The sequence below is a fragment of the Phyllostomus hastatus genome, unplaced genomic scaffold, assembly GCF_019186645.2.
Source record: "Phyllostomus hastatus isolate PE091 unplaced genomic scaffold, TTU_PhHast_1.1 phas_contig_38, whole genome shotgun sequence".
Lineage (NCBI taxonomy): Eukaryota > Metazoa > Chordata > Mammalia > Chiroptera > Phyllostomidae > Phyllostomus > Phyllostomus hastatus.
The window spans coordinates 28,495,133-28,508,986 of NW_025333869.1; the positions used below are offsets into that span (position 1 = coordinate 28,495,133).

Genomic DNA, 13,854 nt, shown 5'->3' on the forward strand with positions numbered 1-13,854 from the left:
ATCCTCAGCATGACCTCCAGTGTCCTGGATACTGGGTCCTTGTCTACTCTAAAGCCCCATCCCTCATTGTTCATCTACTGGCCCTGTGTTCCCCAGACACACTGGCATTCTCTCATTTCACTAAATTTAGATGCCTTAGGTATTTTTATTTATAATTTTCCTTAAGCCTGTTCACTACCCTCTCTGAAAACTACTAGAAAAGGTAGTTTTCTTCCTAGCAGACAAAATTATAATTTTTCCAATGTTTGTAAATGTCTATCCCACTAAATAGATCATGTCTATTGTTTACACCTGTGTCATCAGCTCCTGGCACAGCAGCTGGCACATGACAGGAGCTCAGTAAAGGGAGTGGATAAATTGTGAGCCAGGCACTTTACATGCATAATCTCTCTTGTCCTTGTGATACACTCTACAAATGAGGAAACTAAGTTTGAGGAGGTGAACTGGTTCAAGGTAACACAGCTGGTAAGTAGCAGAGACATATTCCAATGAGATCAGTATTATTGTTTGGGAGTTTAATTCCTCCAAGAGAGAAGTCCTCATCTTTTGATTTGTTTTCCAGTGGAGACTTTTCAGAAACTGCAGAAAGCAAAAGAGATTTTGACTAATGAAGAGAGTCGAGCCCGCTATGACCATTGGCGAAGGAGCCAGATAGCAATGCCATTCCAGCAGTGGGAAGCTTTGAGTGACTCTGTGAAAACGGTAGGTTTCCCTCTGGGATAAAGTGAATCTGTGCAGCTCAGGCTGCCCATGGATTAGATTTACACAGTAGTTCAAAGAGTCAGCAGGGACTAGAAGGGAGAAGGTCAAGAAGGTGGTAGAATTGGATAGAACTTAATCAGTGTCCACAATATCCTGTGAAGGGAAATTCAATGAATCAGTGCCAGAAGAGCCTAAGACTATGTTTGTGAGTCTCTTTGGCTGTTTGATTTGTTATATACACTCCCCATTATTGTTTACTGTTTTATACATCCTGATACCTGAGCTTCTCAAGCTTCTCATATAACACTGCTGAGTTTTGAACAACCATCTTTTTAGTTCATATCAGCTTGTTCTCTTCTCGAGGCTTATAAACTCCATAAAAAAAAGGGGTCTGATTAATCAAAGAAAGCTATAAATTATTTGTAAATTATTTTTGTTATAAATTCTGATGAGAGAATTATTGGATAGTTGTAGAGGGACTTTAAATCAGTGTTACTTTTTTCATGCCATTAAAAAAACCCTAAATATCAACATAATCACCTTACATTTTAAAATTATATTTTACTGATTATACTATCACAGTTGTCCTGATTTTTTCCCCTTTGCCCCCTCCACCCAGCACCCCCTACTTCCTCAGGCAATCCCCCATCATTATACATGTCGTATAAATTCTTTGTCTAGTGCATTTCCTATTCTGTGCTTTACATCCCTATGGCTATTCTGTAACTACCTATTTGTACTGTGTTATGTGTTTTATTTTGTTTTTATATTGACCTTATATATTAGAGAGAAAATGTAATTTTAAAGGTTTCTACATCCTAAGCATAACATTATCTAGTTTTTTTTTTTTCTACAGGGATACTTTTCTATGACATGAGACTTAGAATACAGAAGTTATGTTATAGGCAAGTCTTCAGGGGTACTTATTAGAATTAGGCTACAAAATAATTCACATCTTTTGAATCACAACCTACCAGGATTATATTTAAATTTCATCCTTAATAGTTTTGTTTTAAGAAGACTTGAACAAATAGTTTTTCCATTGATAAAATATCTGTAATAGTAAGGGAAGGTCTTTGAAGTAATGGGGGAGAACAATGCAAAACTCTCAAAGTATGTAGTTAAAGCCACTCTACATAAAATGTAACCTGTTTTCTTCATCTCATTTTGGAGTAAGTGTATATTCATATGATTTCTTTAAGTGGGTTATTTATTTATTTATTGTATTTTTTTCATTACCATTCAAGTGGGTTAATTATTTATGAAGAACTAACCATATTATTATTAAATATATAGGGTGGGGTAAAAGTAGGTTTGCAGTTGTTCATATGGAAAATAATATAATAATACATCATAACACAAGAATAAATTGTGTGTTTTGTGTACACAATTGTAAACTTACTTTTCTCCTATCTTGCATGCCCCAAATAACTAGAGTGAACATTTTTAAAATAGTAACTTCACATACCCAAAAGTAAGATTTTTTTCCTTTCACATTGTGTATTCCCATAATTCCTTATTGGCAGTGACTAAATAAATATTGTTTTCCTACCTCTGCATAGCCATATTTCCACTTTTCTGTGTGTGACACAGTATAACTATAATTGAATTAGTGACCCTTGCTATTCTAATGCTTTTTACAAAGGATTTTATTTATTTATTCTTATGGAGAGGGGATGGGAGGGAGAAAGAGAAGGAGAAAAACATTGATGTGTGAAAACATTGATTGTTTGCCTGATTGGTTGCCTGATCTGTTGCCTCTTGCACATGCCCTGCCAGCCGACCCACTGGCAACCCAGGCATGTGCTCTGACTGGGAATAGAACCAGCAACCTTTTGCTTTGTGGGATTGATGTCCAATCAACTGAGCTACACCATTTTGGGTTTAATGCCTTTTGACTTATTAGTTCATTTTTCTTGATGATCCACTGAACTCTTTTACTTAATTTTAATCACTAATAAGGAGTTAGCTGTGGATTAAAAAAAAAAAAAACAACCCTCCTTGAAGCTAGAAACCAACCCCAAGGAAAAAACTCAAAAACATTCATATTCATGGAGATTAAATAGTATGCTATTAAACAATGAATGGATTAATAATGAGATCAAGGAAGAAATAAAAAAGTTTCTGGAAATAAAGGAAAATGAACACACAACAGCCCAGGACCTATGGGACACAGCAAAAGCAGTCCTGAGAGGGAAGTTCATTGCAATACAGGCCTACCTAAAAAAGATAGAAAGATTTAAAGTAAACAGCCTAACCCTACATCTACAAGAACTGGAGGAACAACAACAAATAAAGTCCAGAGCAAGTAGAAGGAAGGAAATAATCAAGATCAGAGCAGAGTTAAATTACATAGAGACTAAAAGAACAATTCAAAGGATCCATAAATCTAGGAGCTGGTTCTTTGAAAAGATAAACAATATCAACAAGCCTTTAAGACTCATCCAGAAAAAAAGAGAGAGGACCCAAATAAACAATCAGAAATGAAAGAGGAGCGGTTACAAATGATAACACAGAAATACAAAAGATTGTAAGAAATCACTATCAACAACTATATGCCAAGAAATTTGAAAACCTAGGTGAAATGGAAAGATTTCTAGAAAAATATAATATTCCCAAACTGAATCAAAAAGAAGCATAAAGCCTGAACAGACCAATAGCAGCTGGTGAAATTGAAGCAGTAATCAAAAAACTCCTTGCACACAAAAGCCCTGGACCAGACATTGCACAGGAGAATTTTACAAAACATTTAAAGAAGAGCTAACCCCTATCCTTCACAGACTATTCAAAAAAATCCAAGAAGAGGAAAGACACCCAAAGTCTTTATGAGATCAGCATGATACTAATCCCAAAACGAGAAACAGGCACAACAAAGAAAGAAAACTACAGGCCAATATTGCTGATGAACATACATATTGAAATCCTCAACAAAATATTGGCAAACCACATCGAGCAACACATCAAAAAGATCATATACCATGATCAAATGGGATTTATCCCAGGGATACAAGGATGGTACAATATTCACAAATCAATAATTGTAATACATCACATAAACAAAAGGAAAGACAAAAACTACATGATCATATCAATAGATGCAGAAAAAGCTTTTTATAAGGTACAACATCCATTTATGATAAAAACATTCAGCAAAGTGGGAGTAGAGGGAGCATACCTCAACATAACAAGGACATATATGAAAAACCTACAGCCAACATCATACTCAATGGGCAAAAACCAAAAGCTTTCCCACTAAGATCAGTAAAAAGACAAGGATGTCTCCTTTTACCACTTGTGTTCAATATAGCATTGGAAGTACTCGGCACAGTGATCAGACAAGAAAAAAAATAAAAGACATCCAAATTGGAAAGGAGGAAGTAAAACTGTTATTGTTTGCAGATGACATGGTAGTGTATATAGAAAATTCTATAGACTCCACCAAAAAACTACTCAACCTAGTAAGTAAATTTGGCAAAACAACAGGATACAAAGTCAATATTCTGAAATGAAAGGCATTTTTGTACATTGACAATGAAATATCAAAAACAGAAATCAGGAAAAAATCCCATTTGATATGGCAACAAGAAAAATTAAGTCCCTAGGAGTAAACCTAACCAAGGGGTAAAAGACCTGTACTCAGAAAACTACACAACACTGAATAAAGAAATTAAGGAAGACAGAAACAAATGGAAGCATATACTGTGTTCATGGATTGGAAGAATCAATATCATCAGAATGTCCATACTACCCAAAGCAATTTATAGATTCAATGCAATTGCTATTAAAGTACTAATGACATATTCCACAAATATAGAACAAACATTTAAAAAATTTATATAGGACCATAAATGACCCCAAATAGCTGCAGCAATCTTGAGAAAGAAGAACAAAGTAGGAGAGATCACAATACCTGACATCAAACTATATTATAAGGCCACTGTAATCGAAACATTCTGGTACTGGCATAAGAACAGACACATAGATCAATGGAACAGAACAGAGAGCCCAGAAATAAACCCATGTCTCTGTGGTTAATTAATATTTGACAAAGGGGGCAGAAGCATAAAATGGAATAAAAATAGCCTCTTCAACAAATGGTTTTGGGAGATCTGGACAGCTACATGCAAAAAAAAATGAAACTCAACCACCAACTTACACCATACAGAAAAATAAACTCAAGATGGATAAAAGACTTACATATAAGATGTAACACCATAGAAGTCCTAGAGGAGAACATAGGTATGAAAATCTCAGGTATTCCATGCAGCAGTATTTTCACTGATATGTCCTCTAGAGGAAGGGACATAAAGAGAAGAAGAAACAAATGGGACTTCATCAAAATAAAAAGCTTCTGCTTGGCTAAAGAAGCAAAACATCAGTAAAATGAAAAGGAACCAACTGTATGGGAAAATATATTTGTAAATGATATCTCAGACAAGGGTTTGATCTCCAAAATATATAAAAAATTCACATGACTCCACTCCAGGAAGACAAACAATCCCATTAAAAAATGGGCAATGGACCTTAACAGACACTTCTCCAAGGAGGACATACAGAAGGCCCAGAGACATATGAAAGGATGCTCAGCACCACTAGCCATCAGAGAGATGAAAATTAAAACCACAGTGAGATACCCCTTCACACCAGTCAGTATGTCCATCATAAAAAAATTAGCAAACAGTAAGCGCTGGTGAGGTTGTGGAGTAAAGGGACCCCTAGTACACTGTTGGTGGGAATGCAGACTGGTACAGCCTCTGTGGAAAATAGTATGGAATTTCCTCAGAAAACTGAAAATGGAACTGCATTCTGACCCAGCAGTTCCACTGCTGGGATTATACCTTAAGAATCCCAAAACACCAATCCAAAAGAGCCTATGCACTCCAATGTTCATAGCAGCACAATTTACAATAGCCAAGTGCTGGAAGCAACTTAAGTGCTCATCAGTACATAAATGGATCAAAAAACAGTGGTACATTTACACAATGGGATACTACATAACAGAAAGAAAGAAGGAGCCCCTACCCTTTGTGACAGCATGGGTGGAACTAGAGTGTATTATGCTAAGTGAAATAAGACAGGGGGTGAGAGACAAATACCATATGATCTCACCTGTAATTGGAACCTAATCAACAAAACAAACAAGGAAGCAAAATAGAACCAGAGACATGGAAATAAAGTAACCAGAGGGGCGAATGGGGGCAAAAATGGGGGAAAGAAGGGGAAGGGTCAAGTCAAGGAATATGTATAAAGGACCCATGGACAAAGCCAAAAGGGGGTGGGATTGAGAGTTCGAGGTGGGGATGGGTGAGGCGGGAGAAAAGATGGTGGGAAAATGGAGACAACTGTGCTTGAACAACAATTTAAAAAAAAAAGAAAAACCCTCCGAATTCCTGCTGTACTTTATATTACTGTTGTCTTTCCATTAAATGCTAATTTCTTTTCTCCAAACACATAATTTTTGCTTTGAATTTAGCTTAACTATGAAATGTTTGAGGTCTTACAATAATTACATTTTAGATCTTACTGACTGCATCATTTGTCTTGTTGGCAAAATTGAAATAGTATCCAGGGCTAGCATTTGGTTTTGGATTTATTCTTATTATGGTACAAAAATGATGAGATGCATATCTTTCTACTTTAAATCAGTAGTGATATTTTTTTTGAACAGTGTTCTTTGTTTGGGCCAAACATTTTTGTTTTCGACTTGCTTTTGTTTTTCTTCCTCAGTGGACTTTGAATCCTGTATGCCAAGTTTCATGCATTTTCTACCTTTTTTGTTAGATGTTCTGTAAATTTCTTTTCATTCTTTTCTGTTCTCATCCACACAGTGACATCTGCATGTGAAAACCTCTCCTCTTTCTGCAGCTTTTTAATTGTTGCTCTGTATTTGTTCATTTCATTCATTCATCCTTTCACATTCACCACTCCATAAAAATTAGTAATTGTCTACCTACTATTGTTCATCACCTAATAGGTTGTAGTTTATCCTTTTGTAGTTAAACATCATCACTAGGCTGTTTGGGAGATATATATAAATAACTTACATATATTATTATACTATTGTATAATATATTATAACATAATATATAATATTAATATAATAAAATATTAACATTAATATTATATACAATTATATACAATTATATATATATTATACATGCCATTCTGACAAGAAAATGGTTATAACATAGGATAGGTAACATTTATCTAAAAGATATAAGCATGTTTGCTTGCCCTACACATTTATACAGTGTTAAATCTCATAAAATCTCTACCTTTCACATCATCAACCCTGTGTTTCTGTTTTTTATTTAAGCATTATAATCCCTCTTGAAGAAAAAGCATTGGCAGGGAGCAACATTAGTTCCAGTACCTTCAAGGCAGAACAAATCACACTGTGTTTTTTGCAGCATCACACATGGATTCATTATTGCAGGAATTCCCTTTGGCAGAATTCCTCAAATGGCACAGTTCTACCATCTAAGAATGATGAAACTGTAACTGATATTTTTTTCTCATGCCAAGCAACTGTCACTTCACTAGTTATTCTTCTTTTTAGAAGTTTCTCTTAATAGTGTAATTCGTACAAATATTTTAAGAATTCATTGAAGTCAATGAATGTTTTGAAATTTAAATTTAGATAGTGATATTGGTTAAAAAAAAAGGATAATGGGGTGAGGGTTTCTGTAACCAGGGCTTTTGGGATCTTGGGATAACTGGAAAATAGATGCCCTCCTAGCGCAAATCGTAGGGAAATTCATCATTACATGCTGAATGGCTTTACCCCAAGGGATTCAGGGTATGAATGGCTGTCCCTCTAGCTCCAAAATATAAGGAAGAATACCTTTGGGATGGCTGTGGGAAAGTGGTAGCAGCAAAGCTACAGTCCAAATAAAGCTCTGAGAAAAATTCTCCTAAGCTGTTAAAACTGCCCCATGTCACATGAATTGTTCTGCATTTTATAAAGAGTTAAATAGAAACACAGTTTTGACGAATTGATTGTTTGACAAATTGATTGTTTCTGGGAGGGCTTGCTGGGGCTACCCATCACCCTCACGTGTACCTGTTTGCCTGCTGTTTCTGTCTGGACAAGGTGTCCTTGGGACGAGTCCAGCTGGCTGCAGATTGCCAGGGAAGCTTCCTATTGTTCCTGTGGAGCCACACTTTCCCTGGCAGATGGGATGCAGTTCAACACCATCTGTGCTTATTCAGAGGCAGTTTGTCCTAATTGGATGTTATCCAAAAGCAGGTCAGAAATCACCCAGGCAAGTTAAAAAAAAAAGTACTCATGGAGATCCAGGATAAAAATAACCCATCAGTCTTGGACATTGTTTAGCTGATCCATGGCTCATCCGAGTCCATGGATTTGTTTTCTTATTTGTCTCAATATTTACTGGCACATAGACAACATATTTTTAAACTCCAATGTTGAGCAAGGTACAGGATTTAAGAAAATGGCTTCCTAGATAAAAAAAAAAAGAAACAAACAATCCATTGAGGAAAGCTGGTAAACAAGTTAATTGAGAAGGCAGAACAACAACATAGGGCAGTGACTTTTGCACCCAGGCTTGGTGTCTGTTTAGTGTTAGTTCGCTCCATGCACACAGTGATTTTCTGTCTGGTGCAGTTCATTATTTTTCTTTCCAGACTCTCCCCAGCCTAGTATTCCTCTTTGTCTCTATCAACTGCTATAATCTGATATGTTTATTGATGGCCATTCTATTGAACTGAGTCACTCTACAATAGTTTGCTTCATGTTAAATACTGTGCCCAACTAATACCTTAGTGGAGCTGAGAAATAATTTCCGTGAACACGGAAACGAGTGACCAAATTGTGCCCCAGCAAACCAGGCTGTTTAGCATCGCTCTTACGTTAGAACTTTGATTGAACTACAAATCAGGAGAAGTGCCTGTATGAGTTTGATATAGTTTGGATTTTTTCCCTTGGGCATTTCATTAATTGGGATCAGCAGAGATGGGGACTGATAACAAAATGTATAAAGGGAATGGATGAGTAAGACTACTATCTCAAAATATCTTTTCACTAAGGGCTTTGAAAGCATTTACTATAGGTGAGTCATTAGTCCTCACTGCCCATCTACAGCACGCTATAGGCACTCTCATTCAAGAGAGAGGTGCTGAGGCATAGAGTCAATATGTCGTGTACAAGCCATCTGTGCCACTTACAGCTCATATTTTCAGTTCTCTGGACCCTGAAGTCTTGATTTTCTTACTCCATTTTTCACTAACCTTCCCAATACTCTTTCCCCTCCACAGAGGAGGCCACTGGCCAGCTTTTTCTAATCTGTGCATGTGCAAAAAACTCAAGAAGCCAAACAAACACAACAACAGAACCAAACCAAGAGCAGGTTATATGTTACACCCACTGAGGCCATTGACTCTATTTACAATTAACATTTTTATTTTGAAATAAAACTTAAAGAAAAATGCATAACATCTACATTTACAATTTAGTAAATGGTTGTGAAGTATATAGTTTGTGTTGTCCCTCCCAACACACCCATTACTAGTACCCAGAAGCTCCCCACTTGTATGGGGAGGGGGAAGGAAAGTAGATTTACAGCTGGTCAGATGGAAAATAGTACAACAATTAATAAATAAAATACAAGAATAAACTGTAGTTTGTGTACTCACAACTGTGAACCTGCTTTTGCCCAACCCTCTATATTTTGGCAATCATAAGTGCATTTAACTTTTAAAATCTAATTTTTTCTAATTGTACATATTGTTGCGAAAATTTTCTGAGGTGGCCTGAAACCAACCTCCTAAGGAGGGTGGGGCTGAGAGACCCAATAAAGAGGCTGATAGCTTTAGAATTGAACAGTTTACTAAGGGAACTTACGGACAGAAGCAGAGTTTTGGGCAGCATCAAGAGTTTGGATGTCCGTACCCAAAAGGGGGCTTGATTTATGTATAGCTTTTAGGAACAGAGCCAAGTGTCACCTGCTTGGTAACAGCTGTGTGCTCTAAGGTAGCAAGCAACTTAATGGACTACTTACCTATGCAAAAATATTCCTTCAGGTGATTCTGGGCCCACCCCTCCTGGGGTGAACTGGAAGTCACTGAGAGCAACTGCTTCTTAAGATGATAGGTAGGTCAGTCAGGTGTTATAAACCATTGCACTTAACACACACACATATAATCTTGTCATAGAAAATTTGGAAAACACCAAAAAATATAGAAATAAATAAAAGAAAAATAACTTTATAACCCTGCCATCCAAACGTAGTCATATTAACATGCATTTCCTTTCACTGCTCTCTCCCCTTCATTCGTTAATGTGAGTGCCAATTACATTGAGTGGTGGCAGAAATTGCATTATGGGGTAATTCTTGGATCTTGGGGTGAGTGGATTGATTATTTTTGGAGAATAACGCTCCCTTGCAGTTGAGAAGAGAGGTTGAAGACAGGAATGTTACTGCACAGTCATGTGGGATTCTGCTGCCCACTGCCCATAAATTCCAGAGGCAAGGTTTGGTGAAAAAGGAAAGGAGTTTTTTATTCAAAGGCTATACAATACTGGAAGAATAATGTGCTTCTGCCTCAAAGCCCATTTCCTTTAAAATACCCGAAGACAAATAACTCCTCCAGCCTTTGCCAGATCAGTTTAAGGCTGTGCCTGGACTTTCTTCTCCTATTTAAAAATACTGCACTTTTGGATATGTGGCTTAGCTCGTTCCTGGTCAAGCTTCGACTTCTTTCTGGAGTTTATGCGCTCCAGCATAGGACTTGCCCTTTCTTCCAACCGCTGCCCACCGGCTCAGCACCTGCACCCTGTCCCTCTGGCTCGCTGGTGTGTCCATCCATGTGTCTGGCCAAGCAGGGCCGCGCAGTGCCAGTCGCCAGCACTGCCACCACTTCTAGTGTTGGAATGGGTGCGGACATGCTATCAGACCGTGAGGTCTCCAGGGCCCACTGGCCCGGGAACACCTGGGTCGCTGACCCCCCACCAGGAGAGTGAGGGGAAGGAAAAAAGTGACAAGTTTTTACACACCCTCTGTTTAAATCTCCGACCCCCAAATCCCATGCCAAGTGGAAGTGTCCAAATTCCCAGCCGATTTAGGGTGGTACAGTGTCTCTGCCCCTACTCCTGCCGCCATAATCTGGAAGCGGGTAGGAGGGTCTTTTCACCTGTTCAAACATTTCACTAGCCTGGCACAGACTGCAAACTTCCTTCTGCCGTATCACACTGCGGTGCTCTGTTGCTTGGGCAACGCATGCTGGCGCCAGCTTGTTTACAGTTGCCTGCGGCAGCGGCCTCCTGCAGCCCCTCCCTTCTCCTCCGGGGGGAGGCAGGCTCTTTCCTGCCACCTCGGGGTTCCCTTCCCCACTTGGGGCAGGGCAGCCTTTCGTGCTGCCTCGGGGTCTCTTTCTGCCCCCAGTGATCTAGCCAGATCCCTGTTATAGGAAAAAGCAATTACACCGGTTGGATTAGGGCAGAAGGCTTCAATATATTTATGATTTTAGGGTGTACACAAGACCACATTACCCTTCAGTCTGTCTATATTTTATCTATATGTATCTACAAATATATTCACATATTTACATTTGAATATATCTTTTAGCATAATTGAGATATGTTATTTTTATGATCATTTTGGCTATTATTCATTAACATCCTGTCATTACCACTTCCTAATTTTCTTTAAAAATTGTGATGAAAAGATTTATTTAAAAGATTCCAAGAAGGCATTTTACTCCATTGCATTTCTCCTTTCTTCTTGGAGATATGCTTCTCCTGGCTCCTTTTGAGAGGCCAGTATTAGCTCTGGTAAGAATTTGTGGTGTCTCTAAACTCTTTAAGATGCTGCTGTGCTGATGGACTCCCCCACTCCCACCCCACCCCCATACCTCATATCTTTGCAGGGAAACCAGTGATGGCCACTCAGCCTTATAAAGCAGGGTTTAGGTTCTGAAAAAAAAAAAAAAAGTTGGTGAGACAGGTTGGCCACGGATGTAATATTCGGCTACTGCCTCCCTACGTTGTTTTGTTTAAACAGTTTTGTTTAAACAAAACTGGGGTCTTCTCAGGCAGAAGTTGGTAACCCCAACATTTTAAGAGCAGTTGAAGTGTGCTGTAGGTGAAAAGCGAGATGCCCCTTGCGTCATGGGGAACATGCGTAGCTGAGGTGGCCGCTTTTGTGGTTCTGACACAGTTTTAAAATGTCACAACTCCTGAGCTAGTTCAATAAGCCTTGGACTTCAGGAAATCAATGTTTTGTTTTGATTTCTTTGCTTTGTTTTCTCCTTGCCCCTGCTTTTATAGCTCAGGAAAGCAGTATTCTGGATATCAAGAAAATAAACCATTATATTTAGTATTTTGATTGACAGCAGGGCTAATTATTCTAATTGAAATATTCTTGACACAGCAAACTCTTAATCTCTCTTCCTCACTCTGTATTCATTTAGTCTTCCTCCCTTCTTCCACCCATGTATCCAATTTTAAACATTTTTATGGGAAAAACATATACAGGACACAAAATGGAAAAGGTACAAAAGGGTCTATGGGGAAAAGTAACTCTGTCTTTGACCTTTGTTCCTCAGTTTTCTGACCTAACAAATCCTTCCATTTTGCAAACGCATTTTGATTTTCCCCTTATCTAGATCCCACCATACATAGCCAGAGTGACTCTGGCAAAATCACACAGTTCAATCATTGGGCAAAAGACCTCTCCCAGCATATTCAACATAATTCTGTGATCCAGGTTTCTGGGGAGATTTTTCAGGGGTCTTGGATCTTGTGTATGTCTAAAAATATAAAAGTTGTACCAGAAATCAATGGGTAATACCCAACTATTGATTTATGACCACTGATTTTTTAAATTTCTAAATTAAAAATATAACTAAAACACCTCCGTTTAAAAAATGAACATAGTACAATAAGATGTGTAATGAAAAGTGAGTTCATCCTGATCCCAGACCCCAGTTCTGCTCTTCTCCCCTAGAAAGCCTCCATTGAGCTTCCTGTATTTCCTTCCAGAGACCTTCCATACAGTGTACATGCCCACATTCACAGCATCCTTATGAAAGTAAATGGGACGATATTTAGAAAATTCTTATTGAGAATAACTGGACTTGGAAAATTTCTCATAAAGTGAATTCACCGCCCTGGCTGGCGTAGCTCAGTGGATTGAGCACAGGCTGCGAACCAAAGTGTCGCAGGTTCGATTCCCAGTCAGGGTACATGCCTGGGTTGTAGACCATGACCCCCAGCAACCGCACATTGATGTTTCTCTCTCTCTCTCTCTTTCTCTCTCCCTCTTTCTCTCTCTCTTCCCTCTCTAAAAAATAAATAAATAAAATCTTAAAAGAAAGAAAGAAAAAGAAATATTACTGCTTCTTTAAAAAAAATAAAGTGAATTCACCTAAAGTTAGAACAAATAGTTCGTAGTAAATATTGATCTGCTTTGAGCCATGTGTTTTCTTTCTTTCTTTTTTTTTTGTATCCTCACCTGAGGATATGCTTATTGATTTTAGAGGGGGGAGAAGGGAGGGAGAGAAACATCAATGTCAGAGAGAAACATGTATTAAGAGAGAAATATTTATTAGTTGCCTCTAGTATGCCTTGACTGGGGACCGAACCTGACCAGGAATCGAACCCATGACCTTTTGGTTTATGGGATGATGTTCCAAGCAACTGAGGCACACCAGCCAGGGCCCATGTGTTTTCTTTTCTTTTTATTTTTTTTTAACTTTTTAAAAATTGTTGTTCAAGTACAGTTGTCTCCATATTCCCCCTACCACTGCCCCCTCAACCCCAGCCATCCCCACTCATATGTTTTCTTAAAGAAAAGATGTATAATCCAGAATTCTAATATTTTTATTGCCAGAATTCTAATGCTAACTTTGCATTGCTTATGGCTGAATGGAAGGTCACAGTAGCAGTTACAATAGTTACAATAGTAGTAGGTTTAATCTCTCGCCTTACTCAAGACACATAGTCTCAGTTTTTTGGTATTAAAATACCCATAACATAAAACTTACAATTTTAACCATTAAAAGTGTAAAATTCAGTACTATTAAGTACATTTGCAATGCTGTTCACCCATCATCAGTATCTAATTGCAGAACTTTTTCATCACCCTCTCCCCCAGCTCCTGGTAACCACTACTCTGCTTTCTGTCTACATGG

At 38.0% G+C, this 13,854-nt stretch overlaps 1 protein-coding gene across 3 annotated transcripts in view; it reads left to right on the top strand.

Moving 5' to 3' along the window:
* Positions 1-13,854, top strand: part of DNAJC12 (DnaJ heat shock protein family (Hsp40) member C12) — a 43,966-nt gene that overhangs the window by 22,207 nt on the left and 7,905 nt on the right. For all 3 annotated transcript variants that reach the window (XM_045842063.1, XM_045842062.1, XM_045842064.1), the window contains exon 4: positions 563-702. In XM_045842063.1, coding sequence (XP_045698019.1) covers positions 563-702 — 140 coding nt within the window. The remainder of the gene's footprint in view (positions 1-562; positions 703-13,854) is intronic.